This window comes from Diadema antillarum, unplaced genomic scaffold (assembly GCF_040938485.1).
Source record: "Diadema antillarum isolate AM-2024a unplaced genomic scaffold, OU_Dant_1.0 scf00000035, whole genome shotgun sequence".
NCBI classification, from domain to species: domain Eukaryota; kingdom Metazoa; phylum Echinodermata; class Echinoidea; order Diadematoida; family Diadematidae; genus Diadema; species Diadema antillarum.
This window is the reverse complement of record NW_027270924.1, coordinates 475,915-491,241: the sequence shown is the minus strand read 5'-3', so window position 1 is coordinate 491,241 and position 15,327 is coordinate 475,915. Positions and strand designations below refer to the sequence as shown.

Genomic DNA, 15,327 nt, shown 5'->3' with positions numbered 1-15,327 from the left:
TGTTTTGTGGTTGAGAGATCATTGTGCAACAGATCATTGCTAACCTCTGATCTCTTACAGAGATCAGTCTGAGTAAGTGTTGCTAACTGTGAACTGGCTTTTTAAAAATCCGGTAACCATTACGAGAAGGGCCCTCTGCCTCAAATCTACTGGGCATCTTACTCTAGAAGTTAAAATTCTGACAGGCTTTTAGCCAGTGACGGGTGATAGGTGTTGATAAGTCGGAAACGGAAGCCCATTGCACTTTGTATTCGGCGAGTCAGTCCATTACCAACTGGACATACAATTTAGGCACTCCGATCCTGTGTAGTCAAAAGCAGGTTTATTCATGACAGGCAGTTGGCATAATACGTGGCTACTGGGGAAGGATATAGAGAAAAAAATGTGAGGTGAATGGAATGGACATACAGATCTAATTGAATAGGTGCCTATACATACGTCACAGGTTCTATATTTTATATAGTACTTTTAGTAAAGAATATAAGTCCATTCAATTGTTCAATACGAATTGAATTGATGTAGTTGATATAAACTGCGTCTTTAAATTCATGCAGGAAAATCTTCAAAATCTATTTGCGCAATATACCTGACCCAATGCACAAAAGACATTCAGATGATTGGCGGGTACAAAAATTAGCGATGTCATCGTTGCAGACGACTTGAGATTGTGCAAATATTCTAAAAGCACGTCTTCTCTTTACGGTCCTTGAAATCATGACAAGGCAATGTATTATGGTGTAATACGAAACTGCGTATGTAATAGGAATGACTGAGAAATCGATGAATGGCGTCCGTGCATCGTCCACTAACCACTGATATTCGTCGTTGGCGCTTACTTCTACTTGTCATTACCCGGGAGTTTATGACACTCGGGCAACATCTTGGGCAGTTTTTCAGTGTCCACCAGTCATCCACCACGAGGATAGATACTCCAGGAAAGACCACCGATTCTTCTTTGCTTCAGATTTGTACAAATCTAACTGAAACAAAATTCTTTCGAAACCATCTTGGAATGATGTTTGCTTGGGAGCCACAGCAAAATTCAATCCGAGGGAGAGAACTTGATGCTTATCTTCAGTCAACGGACGTCGACTTAGATTAACTACAGTCTTGCTGGGCGGCAATTTGTGTGTCGGCTTGGTCGTAGTATGGTCGGTCCTCTAGGATCTTCTGCGATAGAATAATATTGACGGAAATATATAAGATTGTATTGTTGTTGTTTTTGTTTTTTCACCTAGGCATTCATACTAAATTAAGGGAGCGGCGAAGATGTCTTGTTACTAACTTCAGACCGACTTAACACTAGTAATTATACCATCTCCAATGGCAGGGGAGAACTGTAATGCTACAAGCTGCGTTGACATAAGTCAATTGGACGTCAGAGCCTTAGATACTTGGACTGATTACCTTGTTCTCATCACTGGCGTTATCCTTGCGCTCGAGATCACCACAACGAATTTTCTGATAATCGCATCCTACAAGAGAGATCGCCAACTGAGAGAGGTACCCGGGAATTGTTTCATCGTCAGCCTTTCCGTGTCCGATCTCCTAGCCGGGTTGCTCATTATTCCTTTGTACCTCCATACCCTAGCTCTTGGACGCTGGGCGCTGGGCGAGTGGCTGTGTATCCTCTTTGACCTGTTAGACCACCTTCTCTTTGCAATGTCGATAATATCGGTGATCTTCGTAAGTCTTGATCGATACTGGATGGTGACGATGAAACACAGATATCGTGTCTTTCTGACAAACGGACGGTCGCAGGTCATGGTTGCTGTGAGCTGGATAGCTATGTTGCTGGGATTGTGCCTGCTGAGTATCCCGGCATGGTTGGCCAATAATCGGTACGAAATGTACATCGAAGACGTGTGTCGACGGGAGCTGATTCCCGGGAAGGCTGGTACGATATTTTACGCATGTTTTGGTGTATTCATTCCAAGTATCGTCATCGTGTATCTCAATGCTGTAGTGTTCGTAGGTGTTTACAATCGAGAAAAGAACTTCGACAAAGGATTCAATGGAGGAGGAGATTCAGCTGCCTCTCAGAACGTTCCCCAAATCGAGACAATATCGGATGGCCGGGTCAGAATGAAAATTGATCGAAGCGTAACAAACCCGAGTACAATTCACAACACGCCCAATGCTATTGAGCCAGGCGACATCAGCGTCAATGACTCGCCTGGTTCTGATATTCAGGTTGGTAGCGACATCGCTGCCAAAGTTGTAACAACTGTCCCTGCTGCAGAGGGGAAGCCCAGGCATTCTTGTGGTACCGGAAGAAGTGAAAGTCATCGTAGCGTATCCAGCTTGGAAGGCGTCACCATATATCTTGTTGACTCGTTTAAGCCGTGCACCTCACGTGACCTTGGAACCAGTAGTGACTTACAAGTTGACCACCCATACTGTCCAGGCAACACTCTGACAAAGCAAACGAGGAAAACTAGTGCAGGCAGGAATCAGCTTAAAGTCATATCACCTTCCAGCAAGTCCACGCGTCAATTAGCTCTTGAATCACTATACCAAGTCGATGATGACACCTTCGGGCGATTGGATCGAGAGAAACGGGATCGTGAGAAGAGCGACTGTTCTTCGAATGGGATCGACACTGATGAATCACAAAGATCTGAAATTGTCAGTACGAACAAGCAGACTACTGGTGGCAGCAGTAATGACTGCATAATACGTTTTAAGTCAAATGGCTCACGATTGTTTGGTTCTAGTATTAACCACGGTATTCGGGTGAGACACCACAGTACGCTACTAGCACATGATATGCAGAACCACAGTCAAGTTGCCGCTGGCCACGACGGCTCAGCGGAAGGACGCCGGGATGGAGCGGACCCGGCCGAAAGACCGGCGTTGTCTGAGAGATCTTCTGGCCACGCGGCGCCGTCTCAAACGAAATCTACCTGCATTCACATAAACCGCGAAGGCGCCAAAATTCGCCGAGCTGCGTTCACACTGGGCCTCGTTGTGTTCGTATTCTCCGTCTGCTGGCTGCCTTACACGTTAGTCAATCAGTGCAATACATTCAGTGAGAACGGATGTGCAGACTACGCAACGGTCCAGCGGCTCAGCGACCTCGTTTGGCTTAACTCGGCCATTAACCCGTTGCTCTACATTGCCACTATGCCGCGATTTCGGACAAACGTTATAGGCCTGCTGTCCATGGCAAAGAAGGCTTTCTTCTCCAGTCGAGCTTAGTAACCCACCGAAATAAATCAAAATTGACACCTTCTCTAGGTGAGACTGTTCTACTCAAGGAAGTGGCTCAAAATCGACATGATTTCTTTACTCAAGCTTGATCCAGAGTTAGCATCTGATTCCCCGCCCCCTCCCCGTAACGATTGTTTCTTGTTGCTTGTGGTAGGTTTTCGGCAGAGTATGGACTTGAAATTAATGTGTAAATGTCGCGACGAGTCTCTCGTATGAGGTCATTTACAATTTTCCTCTGGTGAATTAAAGATTCTTTCCAGTTAAATGAGTTTCTATAAATGATTGACAGAGAGTGTGTGTTGTTTCTGAGAAGAGGATGGATATTTGTAGTGTTATTTCATTAGGGTGTCTCCCCTCAAATAGGAATCGATGGAAATACATTGAGAATTTAGAGAAATAATAGGGCACATGTGTACTCCCTTACCCGAAAACAATTTCCAATTGATTTTTGGTTTTATCCATACATAGGGAAATGAGATAAAATGTTAACCCACGTACATGTATGTAAATGCGCTTTTAAGCTACGCAATGGAGAGGTTTAATAACTATCTTTGGCTATTTTTAGGATAAGTGGTGAAAAGCAGTCGAAATCATGCATGAATTCTGGTAAACCACCAAGGCGCTGTGAGGAATATCAGCTTGTTGCTTGTGTTAATCACGTGGTACTATGCATGTAACCTGATTTTTCCGCATGCGTGTATAGTACGTTTTGTTTCAATTAAATCACCAATATAGAAATATTTTATCAAAATCATCGACTGCCATATCTAATTTCATTCATCAAGATCATTCATGATGGTTGTCATTCCCAATAATGTATCTGTGTAGATAGCGCCGTGATCTCCTTCTCCTTCACACACACACACACACACACACACACACGCACGCACACACACACACACACACACGCACGCACACACACACACATACACACACACACACACACACACACACACACAGGCACACACACATACACCTGCTTTCGTGAAATCTTGAAATAAACTGATGATGATTTACACGCACATTCAGAACTTACGGTGTTGAATATATTCCGGCAGGGCTAACAGCAGGAACGTTTGTTGACCTAAGTTGAATTGATTTGTTTCACGTGACCACTATTCGTGTAAACGCTTGTAAGCAAGCAACCAAGGGGACTGGCGTTACGGCTTTAGTCCCTTTCGAAAAACTGGGTAATAAGCATAAAATGCCTTCCCCGAGGCGCAACCGCTCCAGCCATGGGTCTCGAACCAGGAACTTCGTGATCTTTAATCCGTGGTGTTATCCACTGAGCCACAACGGACCCCCCCCCCCCCGAAAACGGTTCTATGACATATCCTCCTGCAAGAATTGCTCTCATGAAAATATCTGCACGCTGAGCTAAACATAAATTCTATCCACAAACATAACTCTAACCCCTAACCCCTAATCTTCATATCAAACTAAACCTGAAACCAAATCCACAACCCTAACCCTAACCCTAAGTCTTTGAAGAAAATAAGACCGGAGCAATAGCCGCAGGAGCAAATGTTGTGTCACCCCCGAAAACACATGCAGACTTACTAAGACACAGATAATTGTCTACACACACAATACACTCACACATACAGACAGACGCAAATACATCAACAGTTGTACTTTTAATAATAACCATTATGTACATTTCATGTTTATTTTATAAAAGCTGCTTTGTGTTTGAATTACATTATAAAACACCAATCCTATGAAAAAAAAGAGGAAAAATTGTGATGAGTCTGTTGCCATATACCTATGATCATGAGTAAGCCATATATTTCAAGCTTTTAACTTTATCAATGAAAACGTTTTAATTTTACGAAAATAAAAACAAGCAAGCATGGTACAATGGTGTATTTTTTCTCGACAGACTTAGCTGGTATTTTTCTTTTTTTTCTATGTAAAATGCTTCTATTCCGCTTGTATGATTTCAAGAAATGAAAAACAAATAAATATGGTATAAAAGTGCATTTCTCTCGAGAGACTGCACTGGTAATTTGTATGTTTTCTTATGTAGAAACGCTTTTATTCCTCAGAAATTTCTGCTCATCAAGTAAAATCAGATATCGCACCATTTTAGCAGAATGGCCAGTGTTTTGCTGGTCCCCATAAAATCACATAGACGAGAAAGATATCGGTTTTCTTGGAAATTCCTTTTTTATTCCATTCTTAGATTAAATGGTAGTCGACAGGCACGTCTTTTACACATTCGAAAGCTCAAAATAAAAAGTTACACTCATTTCTCCTTTAGAGGCGTTAATTCACTTCACGCTACCTCACCTCCCTCAGATTATCTTCCAGCGATAGTTTTACGCCTTGGCTTGGTGTGGTATGAAGCGTGATCAATAATTAAAAAAACCATGACAACGTAAATCATGCATGTTTTACGATTCCGGAGATAGGCAAGGGATCTGAATGACGCAAGGAATGAAAATGCGGCTAAATTTGAGCATATTCACTCAGCTTTTCCATCATTTTCTCAGAGGAATTTTAAGAATGCACTGAGTGATGCAGAAATAACAAACTAAAGCAATGGCCTGTTGGGTTTTTTTGTGTGTGCTGTACAAGTACTTTTCCGTGTATCATATGCCTGTGTGTGTATGCGTGCATGTATGTGTGTGTGTGTGTGTGTGTCTTTATGTGTTTGAGAATAGACATTCATCTTGTTTATGCGTGTAGTGAAATGTTATACATTCCGTTCGTATTCCTGATTCAAAGCACGACATCTTCACTTCCTTTTGCGGACTTCCGACTCGCACTATTATGATGTTACCGATATCCTTATATCCGTCATTCAGCTATTTACATGTATATACGTACATGTATATGACTTTCTAAGTAGCGCCTGAGTCAATGGTTCTTTCGTTCATTGAATTGTAATTCTAACCCATGCATTACCAATTCACCTCGTAATAGACTCGTAGCGCTTCGTACTCCGTGCAAATGTTAAGTTTCTACATGGGTGTGGCTTCGTTGAATTCTCCCATAATAGAGGAAGACCGTCAGTCTTTGCCACGTGCGAAAGGTCATTGAAAAGAAAAAAAAACCCAAACAAACAAACAAAACAATGAAATGGAATCTCCATAACCATCAATGATAAGTTAAGTGGAGTGATGCCGTTTTACTTGGATTGTAGGAAACACAAAACAACAGAAGTGCATCACGGCAGCAAATTTTCCATACGTCAATAGATTTTTCTCTCGATTCCCTCTCAGACTGTGATTATAACAGCACTCGATTTGATTGCCTTGGTGTGACAAATTACAACCGTTTGTGTCAATACATCATTCCTTTCAAGTACATCACTTCACGAAACAAATTTCTTGTTTCTTTTGGTATCGCCACCCCCGGCAATGCGTAGTATCCAGTAAACACACTTCGATCTGCATCGTGCAAGTCCGCGTGCAGAAAATAGCACAGCTCTCTTAAACAGACACCATCACTTCTTTCTTTTTTTACTTTTCAATTGAAACGATGAACCTTTTAATTTGAATGCTAACTGGAATCTGACTTCACACTTTTACTATACTGTCATTTTTCTTTTCCAAGTCTGTGTCCGTTTTGCATTTGTTTTCTCGAGGATGAGGGCATTCATTCATTTCCGAGATGGTTTGTAGCGCTCGTATTTGCCCACACCTTGTAGTCAACCGCAACATGATGGAATACTCCAGGCTTTGCAGCTTTCTTGTTGCAATCCAGCACGAACAAATTCGATGCAACTGTTCAGATCACAAATATTCCTTTATCTCATTGTTTGAGAACTTTTTTTTTTTTTGACGTGATGGCTGGTGAACTTCCATGGTACGTCACTCACTAATGTTTCTTAATCAGTTTTTGACATATCACAGCATCCCGATTCACAATCGTTCATCATTCATGCTCAAAATAGTCCGGCCCTAAGTGATCATTTCCGTGCACAGTGAAGGTATCAATCGCTTTTCAGTGTCATATTTCCCTTTTTTCCTCTTATAAAGTCTCCATCATAGTCCGAAATTCTGACTCATTTCCCGCCAAATAACCAGAATGGAGTGCAGAACAGACGACAGGAACGATGTGCCAATCACAACGCGCATGAATCTCGATGATTTGTTGTTTTGTTTTGCACCCGTCGCACATGTGCAGACAAAAGCTTCCGAGAGGGGGATAGTGTAGAGAGAGAGAGAGAGATAGAGGTAGGGGGCGTGGTCCGTCCCTAGCTCCAATCTGCACTGACTCCGCCCCATTCAGGGCATCAAGCGGTGCCACCTGGCAACGGGTTTGCTACCAGAGCGCATCATGTCTGTCCAGTGTGCCAGCTCCTCCCCTTCTACTTCCGGCCCGACCACCACTCGACCCAAGATCTGCAATAACATTCAAAAGCGTATTTCATACATATATTAACAATCAGTCTGGGTTTTTTTTTTTTTGATTTTTTTTTTGTTTTTTTGTCCGTTTGTGTCTTTGCTTTGTACTCTTTCCGTTTGTTTCTATCAGCATTACTTCTTTACTTGTCCTTGGAGGATAAACGGAATGCAAATGTGAGGTGTGTCCTTAAATGAAAATAAACAAGGTGTAAAGAAAGAGACAGGCTGGTTCAGTAATAGACATTATGATATACCGTCAGGAGTAAATAGGGTCGTTTGGTCATACAATCACTGTAACTCTAGGGAAATGTTCAGAATGACTGTTTAAAAATATTGCAGAAAAGGGGATATTAAGGAGAGAATGAAATAATAACAAAAAATTGAAGCAACAATTTCTATGTTCACCGCCGTGTGGTCTACATGCCTTCTATTATATAGTCATTTTTCCTTTTTTCGCCATGGACATTTTGCTGACATATACAAGGCCTGTCCGTGGTCACTGACTTCGCCAGTAGTTTCTCGAAGTACTCGTCAATTCATATGATTGCTTTTCCCTGACTGACCCTGGGTATATCTTAAATAAAAACAAAAAAAAAATCGTTTTTAGTTACCTCATTGGGGCCGAATCGATTCTCGTGGATGACTTGGAATTCGATGCGGAGGTGCTTTAGGAAGTCGGTGTCGAGGTTGAAAACGAGAGCCTCGTTGAAGACGGGCTGGCGGGTGGCATGCTTGGTCGATGTCTTCTTCTTCTTCAGCCGCTTGCTGACGTAAAAGATGGAGACCTTCACGTACGGGTCAGCTGAGAGGTTTGAAATCAAACGAGTGAAATGGTGAAAGAGGCGCCCAGGCTAACCAGTGGAAAGTCTTACGCAGATGTGAATATAGCGTAGTTTGAAAAAGATGTAAAGTTGTATCGCCTCAAAAGTAACAATCCGCAAAATGATCATCATAAGATAGCATCGTGTTTATTCTTGACTCCGATTCAGATAAAAAAAGAACGAAGAAAATATGGAATATAATTATTGAGAGGAAGGCCACTTTCAAACTAGACAGATAACAGAAGGCTCATTAAGCAAGTAACAATATGTTTATTATTACGACGATAATGATGTTAAAAGCTATATTCATAACAATGATAACCAATGATGCCACTAATTACGTGATGTAAATAGTATACAATGTAGGCCTATATTATGTGGTATTATAGCAACAATTAAATCATAACTATGGCTTTGAGATATATTAACAAACTAACTCGACTCAATTTGAACAACAACCAAAAAAAAAAAAACAGATGAGCGACCAAAGTTTGCAACTGAAATGTCAGTTTAACCCTGTGCTTGCCACATCATTTTATTATCACCTGCCCCATATTTGTGTGTGAAAATTGTGCACATTGTATGACCCATTGACTCAGAAAGAGTTAAAGCCAACCTGCAGTCTGTTTTCCTTCAGCCGAGTTGACGGTAGGAAGGTTCCTAGCCTTCATCACGACGACCGTTAGGCGCTCGGCACTAGGCAGGTAGGACAGAGAGAACATGAGGTCTCCTAGCTCCTGGACTAGCCCCTGGTTACAGAGATAAATGGATAGATGGATAGGTGAATAGATAGAAAGAGAGATAGATAGATGAATACATACATACATGCATACATACATACATAATAGGCCCTATACATAGCAGATAGATAGAGAGATAGATTCATATAGATAGATAGATAGATAGATAGATAAATGAATACATATATACGTACATTCATTCAGACATACATACATACATACATACATAATACATGCATACATACGTAATTAGATGGCCATGTAGATATAGAGATAGATAAGCCTACCCACATACACACATACAAACGCGCAAATGCCAGGTCTGTACTAAGTTTATTGTTTAGTAAAGGCACTGCTTATGTAAGCTTTCGCGAAAAATGTTGTCACATGAAGATTATCAATCTACTTTAGTACGTGGTAAAATAATTTTCATGTGACTTTAGGAAGAAAAGTGATCTTTTGCTCTAGTTTTGGTTTATATCTCAAATTTTAGTCCGATTTTACGAGAAGCAGGAATGCATTCACTATTTTATACAAACCATTGCTGTATGTTATGATTATAATGTAATTCTCTTTTTCTCCACGCACACAACCACACACATACAAACAACGCAAACACACAAAGAATGTATGTTTTATATTTACATTTTTTTACGTGGTAAATGCATTTACTTTTACGTGGTGACATATTTTTCATGTGACTTGAGGAAGAAAATTCTAATTATAATGTAATTCTCTTTCTCTCCACGCACACAAACACATACATACACATACCACACACCCTTAATGTATGTATTTACTTATCATAGATAGATAGATAGATAGATAGATAAATAGATAGAAGGATAGATAGATACATAGATACAGTACATAGATAGATAGATAGATAGAATAGATAGATAGTTAGATAGTCTATATGTGTATATTAGGCAAAATCAAGTATCACAATTACGATCACATTCGTGTCATGAGCTGCTACCTGAGATCCGCGAACGGAGGGCGGGGCCCGGATGCCCTTCCACACTTCCAGCTTCTCACTCAGGTTAACGTGGGTCAGCGGTAGGTCCACCACTCCGATGCACTCGTCCCGCGAGAACTGGTCGTAGTCGTAGATGTGGACGCGAACCGTCTGCCGATGGATGTCCGCCTCGGGAATGTCAAAAACGAAACTCTCCCGAAATTCCGGGTAAACAGTTTTTCGATGGACCTGTGGGCGAGAGTAAAGAAAAAAAAATACACAAAAACAGTGAATCATTTAAAGAAAAAAGAGAGGGGGACGGGAAGTGCTGACGAAGACAGCAAAAGACCTTGGAAGCACTGCAGGATTGTGGATAAGGCTCTCGCCTCCGAACAGGAGGTGTTGGTTCGAATCCTATCCAGTTCGTACAATATACCATCTCGATCCTACCATACAAATAGGCCTACTATTTCAGGGATATGTTGTTCAAAAACATGGGGCATACCATTGCAGAGTCGATTTCCGATAGGTATATTTACTGTATCAAGTACACTTTATCCAGTATATCACCGTGCCTTCAGTTTCTCTTCCAAGGTACAATAATTATAAGGTATCAGAGAAATAATATACCCACTCCATTTTACCTTGCTTTGTAGCGTCTTGGTAGCCCACGGGGTGACGAACACCTTGCAGTACGGGTCGGCCGTCCCGCTGAAGTCGCGGGGCTGCAGATTACGGGCCTGGATGAGACGCACGGTGAGCAGACCCATCTCCGCGTTGTACTTGAGCGAGAAGTTCATGACGCCCAGCGTGGGTCCCTCTTGCGAGACTTTCCTTTTCTGTGACTGGGATGAAAGAATATTTTTATATCTATTATTGATCTTCCTCCAGATTTTGCATTGGTCAGTGTTTGATAGCAATCGTTTGGAGAATTAATCTAAATTTGTGAATACAACGTCAATATAAACAGGAATATGCGCCAATTTGCTCTGTTTCATTGAGTGTGGTAGTGAAAAACAATAAACAAAATAGTATTAAAACGAAATGATGTTAACAGCAGTCATTTCGTCCAGGTCAGAAAAATAAATGAAATCTGAAGATGCAATGTGTCCGGATAATAAAGAGACTGCTTTGTGTATCTCTCCGAAGTGTAGATTATCTTCATCGAAACCAAAACCAAAACATAAAACCAACGTTTTCAACAGCAACGAAAAAAAAAGACCAGCAACAGTAGGCCTAACTAAGACAAAATACACCGACCCCAACAAAAGCAACAACAACAACAACAACAACAACAACGACGACAACAACAACAACAATACCCCCATCACTACCAACAACGAAAACAGCAGCAGCAGCAACAACAACAACAACAGCACTACCAACAAGAACAAGAACAGCAACAGTAACAACAACAAGAGCAACGACGAAAATCCGCCTTACCGTGATCTCTTTGTACATGTGGGAACTCGGGTCCAGCTGGGCGGGGTCGAGTTTTCTGCTCATAGAGGGCGTCCTCGGACTAACCGGCACCTGAGGTTTTTCCAGAGACACGCTGGAATCGCTGAGCACCGACGACGTAGCTGTTGTGAGTCGGGGCAGAAGTCGAGAGAAGGAGAGAGCGAGAGGAGAGAGGGGGCGAGGGAAAGATGAATAAATGATCTCGGCTACTTTGAAATCTGCTTAGGGAATACCATTAGAATGCACGTTGTGTACAACGTGCTCGGTTCATCGGTAGTCTGCCCCAAGCGCAGATTTACGCGTATACGTTGACGTTTGCGTGAACAAGATACGTGATTTGTCACCTTCCACGTCATGATACGTACTTATAATGCGCCTTCGCCATTCACTTGTTAAGTATTTGCCTCTCATTTTCCTCTATTTATATTTTCTTCGTTAAGTAGGTGTCGAACTTAATGTTTCGTTCATAATTCAGAAATGTCACTCCCATTAGATATGTCTAACAGCCGACCTGTGTTGCGCAGCAATAGCACAAAAGCACTGTTTATGTGTTTTAAGGTTTGCCGAGTAAGGTAATTACGGACATAACCGATGTATCTATTTAGTTTTCCTGAACCTCTGAAGAGGTATTATGTTGTCGGATTTTAGTTGTGTTTGTGCATGGGAGGTAAACTCATTCCATTCTATTACTGATGTTTCTAGAAGCTCAGTCACAGAAAAATGGTAGGGCTTTAGTTTTTGTCTGAGTGCACAGTAAATTTATCGCATTCTCAAGAATGAAACTAAACAAAACTCTTGTGGACCAGCAAAGCAGTGTTTGGATATTGTATTTTTTTAGTTTGCCATGGTATTGAAAGGCACAAGGTGTCCAGAGTGACACATATCTTACCGGATTATCCGTTTTATTTGTTTCTTTAGCGATTTTCTTCAACCATATATTTCATTCATTAAGATTTAATACATCAGGGTCCTGTATCACACTCATGTATTAAACGCTGCATTTGCTATGTACGATCTCTTGCAAAACAAAAACCAAAAACAAACACAAACACAAAAACATGAAAAATACTAACAATGAACCCAACATTATCATTTTTGATGACAACTACAAATGCCCGCCAAAACTGAGAGAAAAATCGGAGCGTCTTCACACACATTATGGTCGATGTTACTGAACCACAATCTACTTGTTGGCCAACTTTTAACTCTTTTATGGTAGTACCATCGACCATCTGTTTGCACGCAACGACATTGGCATGTCGATCTAATGGTCGTAGGAGGGTTTATCAGGAACTGCAGCTCACCTCGGGGTATTGTGAAGCTCGCTGGATAAGGTGACAGGGGAGGCGCGGACGATGACGTGGTCGATTCCGATCTGGGAAAATATGAGCACGAGATCGAAGGTTTAAATATCAGAAACAAACTACAAAAACGCATAACACATAATCAACGATGGAACGATTTTATCGAACGAACAAACAAACAAACAAACAAACAAACAGAAGACCCGACGACTTCAACAACACCATCACATCTTCGACGTGGGTGAAAACCTGCAACTGACATGACTGATGGGTAATGCCGTTTGGTGTCAGGTCATCCTACTGTGCCAAATACGTTAAAACGCAATTCTACACAATGTTCAACTTAACTTCCACAGGTCACTGCCAGTACGGTGAAAGTGGAAACAGTAAATTGTATGGTGGAGGTTTCATGAGAACCATGAGAACACTAAAACAGCTATCGAATGGTTTAAAATTTCAAAATAGTCTTCCAGAACATAGATATTGATAACATTCTCCATAATCGCTTGGACACAAATCTGCATAGACTGTCGTTAGGTGACGAGAATGTAAGGAGATGGTGCATTATTTCCAATAAATTGCTTTTGCGTTGTCGCGGTTTTTGCAACGATGAATTTGTGAACGGTTAAAACATATTTCTCTGTTTGCGGACAATATTCTTAGTTCATGCTCAATCTGAATTAAATTTTCACTATATTCTCTCTCTCTCTTTGTGTGTGTGTGTGTGTGTGTGTGTGTGTGTGTGTGTGTGTGCGTGTGTGTGAATGTGATTTTCTTTATTTTTGGGTTCGATTAAAAGTTGACATTTCACTTTAAATGCTGGTGCTACATACATATACAGAGCCATCTCAGGTCGCAGGTGGAAGTGTCTTCAGTAATGAGACCTCAACGTGATAATAATTATGCACGTGGGTTTCCTTCTGGCAGACATAGTGTGTGGCAAGTTGAGACAAACAGCCATAATACGCTCGTTCTGTGGCCATTGTTCCATTAAATGCAAAGAACACGAAGAACAGCGATTTGCATTAACTCACAGCTTTACGAGAATGTGCTCACCCTAAGGGTATAGTGTGTTGTGACTTCAGAATTTTGCAGGAAATGAGTGTAATTTTCATACCAAAAAGAGAGAGAGAGAGAAAGAGAGAAAGCGTGCGAACGGTCGTACGCCGACGGACATACCGATCGATTTATCGTCAGGGTAACCAACCATGGTACCATTTTGTTTCTGTTTTGCGACTTGGTGTGCAATCGGTAACCATCGGTTTCCAGGTGTTGGCAAACAACCTACCCTAAATATTAGCGTGTGACTGTAAGTTATACAATAATATTATTTTTTTATATAATTTCCATTTTGTCCAACTTACCCGTATTAAGAAAACTTGTTTTTTTGTTTATCTTGCGGATTTACAGTCTTACAATTTTTGCTATACCTGCCAAATCAAAAAAAAAAGAAAAATAAGGAGAAAAAAGGTATTAACACTCGCTTGTACCATTACAGATACATACAAATAAACAAACAAACAAACAAACAAACATGTAACAAACTAATACAAAATATAAGAATGTACCCGTCAAGAGACGCGTCCAGTCGCCTGAAGGACGCCCTCTTTTGCCCGCGTAGGGAATGGAAGCCTTCATCCTCCGGCGTGGGAAGCGAAGGAAGGAAAGCCGCGGGCTCGACGTCCGCGTCGCTGCTGCAGCTCTCTTCGCCTCGCACAGGTCGCCTCGGCCTCCGCACGTAGCAGGCGCACACCAGGGCCCCGATTACGACACCGAGGGTAAATGCGGCTGATATCGATGCGATGAGGAGGATATATTCCATGGCTTACTGTGAAAATGATATGAGGACATTCATTTAGTGCGGGTTATGATTCTGACTTTATCACATTAAGATTTTGATTTCATTTTTTTTTTCAAAAAGCGCAATAGAACAAATATGATGGATAGATATAGCAAGCTCAGACCAAGAAGGACGTTTGTAAAATCTTGTTCACTGTTCAATAAGCCAATTTGCACTTCCACTCCACATGAGCAGGGGGAAAAATCAACCGTACCAGCAGCCATATTGGTTTTTACCATTCACTGAGATAAGCATCTGTGATGTAATGATTATTCATGTAATCCTTATAAATGCTGCGTGCCAGCACATCCACCTGACAGCAAAAGTGGTATTTGGCAATATCACCAGAAAGAGATTGGTAATACATACAACAGCTGTTCAGTGGAAGTCATGAAAAAGATGTTTCCCAAGTCTTAACGGATCATTCTGGTCATCTGGTCTATATATACGCAAGTTCATTCTTTGCTTGAACAGGATTGATGAATCTCATAAATTGTTAAGTAAAGTTATACATTATGTCGCTCTAGAAATAAGTGTAAAGTGCCCCTAACCGACTGAGAAAAAAGAAAGGTCATACGTACCAATGTGCTCATGAGCTAACCCTGAACTGGCTTATCAGAGAGTGTTTTAATGAT

At 41.2% G+C, this 15,327-nt stretch overlaps 1 protein-coding gene across 1 annotated transcript; it reads right to left on the bottom strand.

Moving 5' to 3' along the window:
• Window positions 1–7,448: 7,448 nt before the first annotated feature.
• On the bottom strand, window positions 7,449–14,674 carry LOC139743731 (synaptotagmin-5-like). Its single transcript, XM_071654184.1, has 8 exons — window positions 14,421–14,674; window positions 12,853–12,923; window positions 11,531–11,670; window positions 10,732–10,932; window positions 10,082–10,336; window positions 9,006–9,123; window positions 8,180–8,370; window positions 7,449–7,565 (listed from the first exon to the last, which is right to left on the bottom strand). Exons 1-8 carry the CDS (start codon window positions 14,672–14,674, stop codon window positions 7,449–7,451), a joined length of 1,347 nt encoding a protein of 448 aa, XP_071510285.1.
• Between the last annotated feature and the right edge of the window lie 653 nt (window positions 14,675–15,327).

What these genes read in the sequence shown, in the direction of transcription:
- LOC139743731 (XM_071654184.1), bottom strand. Translation starts at nt 14,674, where the DNA reads ATGGAATATATCCTCCTCATCGCATCGATATCAGCCGCATTTACCCTC. An exon ending in CTCATGACACGAATGTGATC is followed by an intron (nt 9,124 to 10,081) that starts GTAATTGTGATA and finishes CTAGTCCAGGAG; the next exon opens with CTAGGAGACCTCATGTTCTC. An exon ending in TGAAGGAAAACAGACTGCAG is followed by an intron (nt 8,371 to 9,005) that starts GTTGGCTTTAAC and finishes CAAACCTCTCAG; the next exon opens with CTGACCCGTACGTGAAGGTC.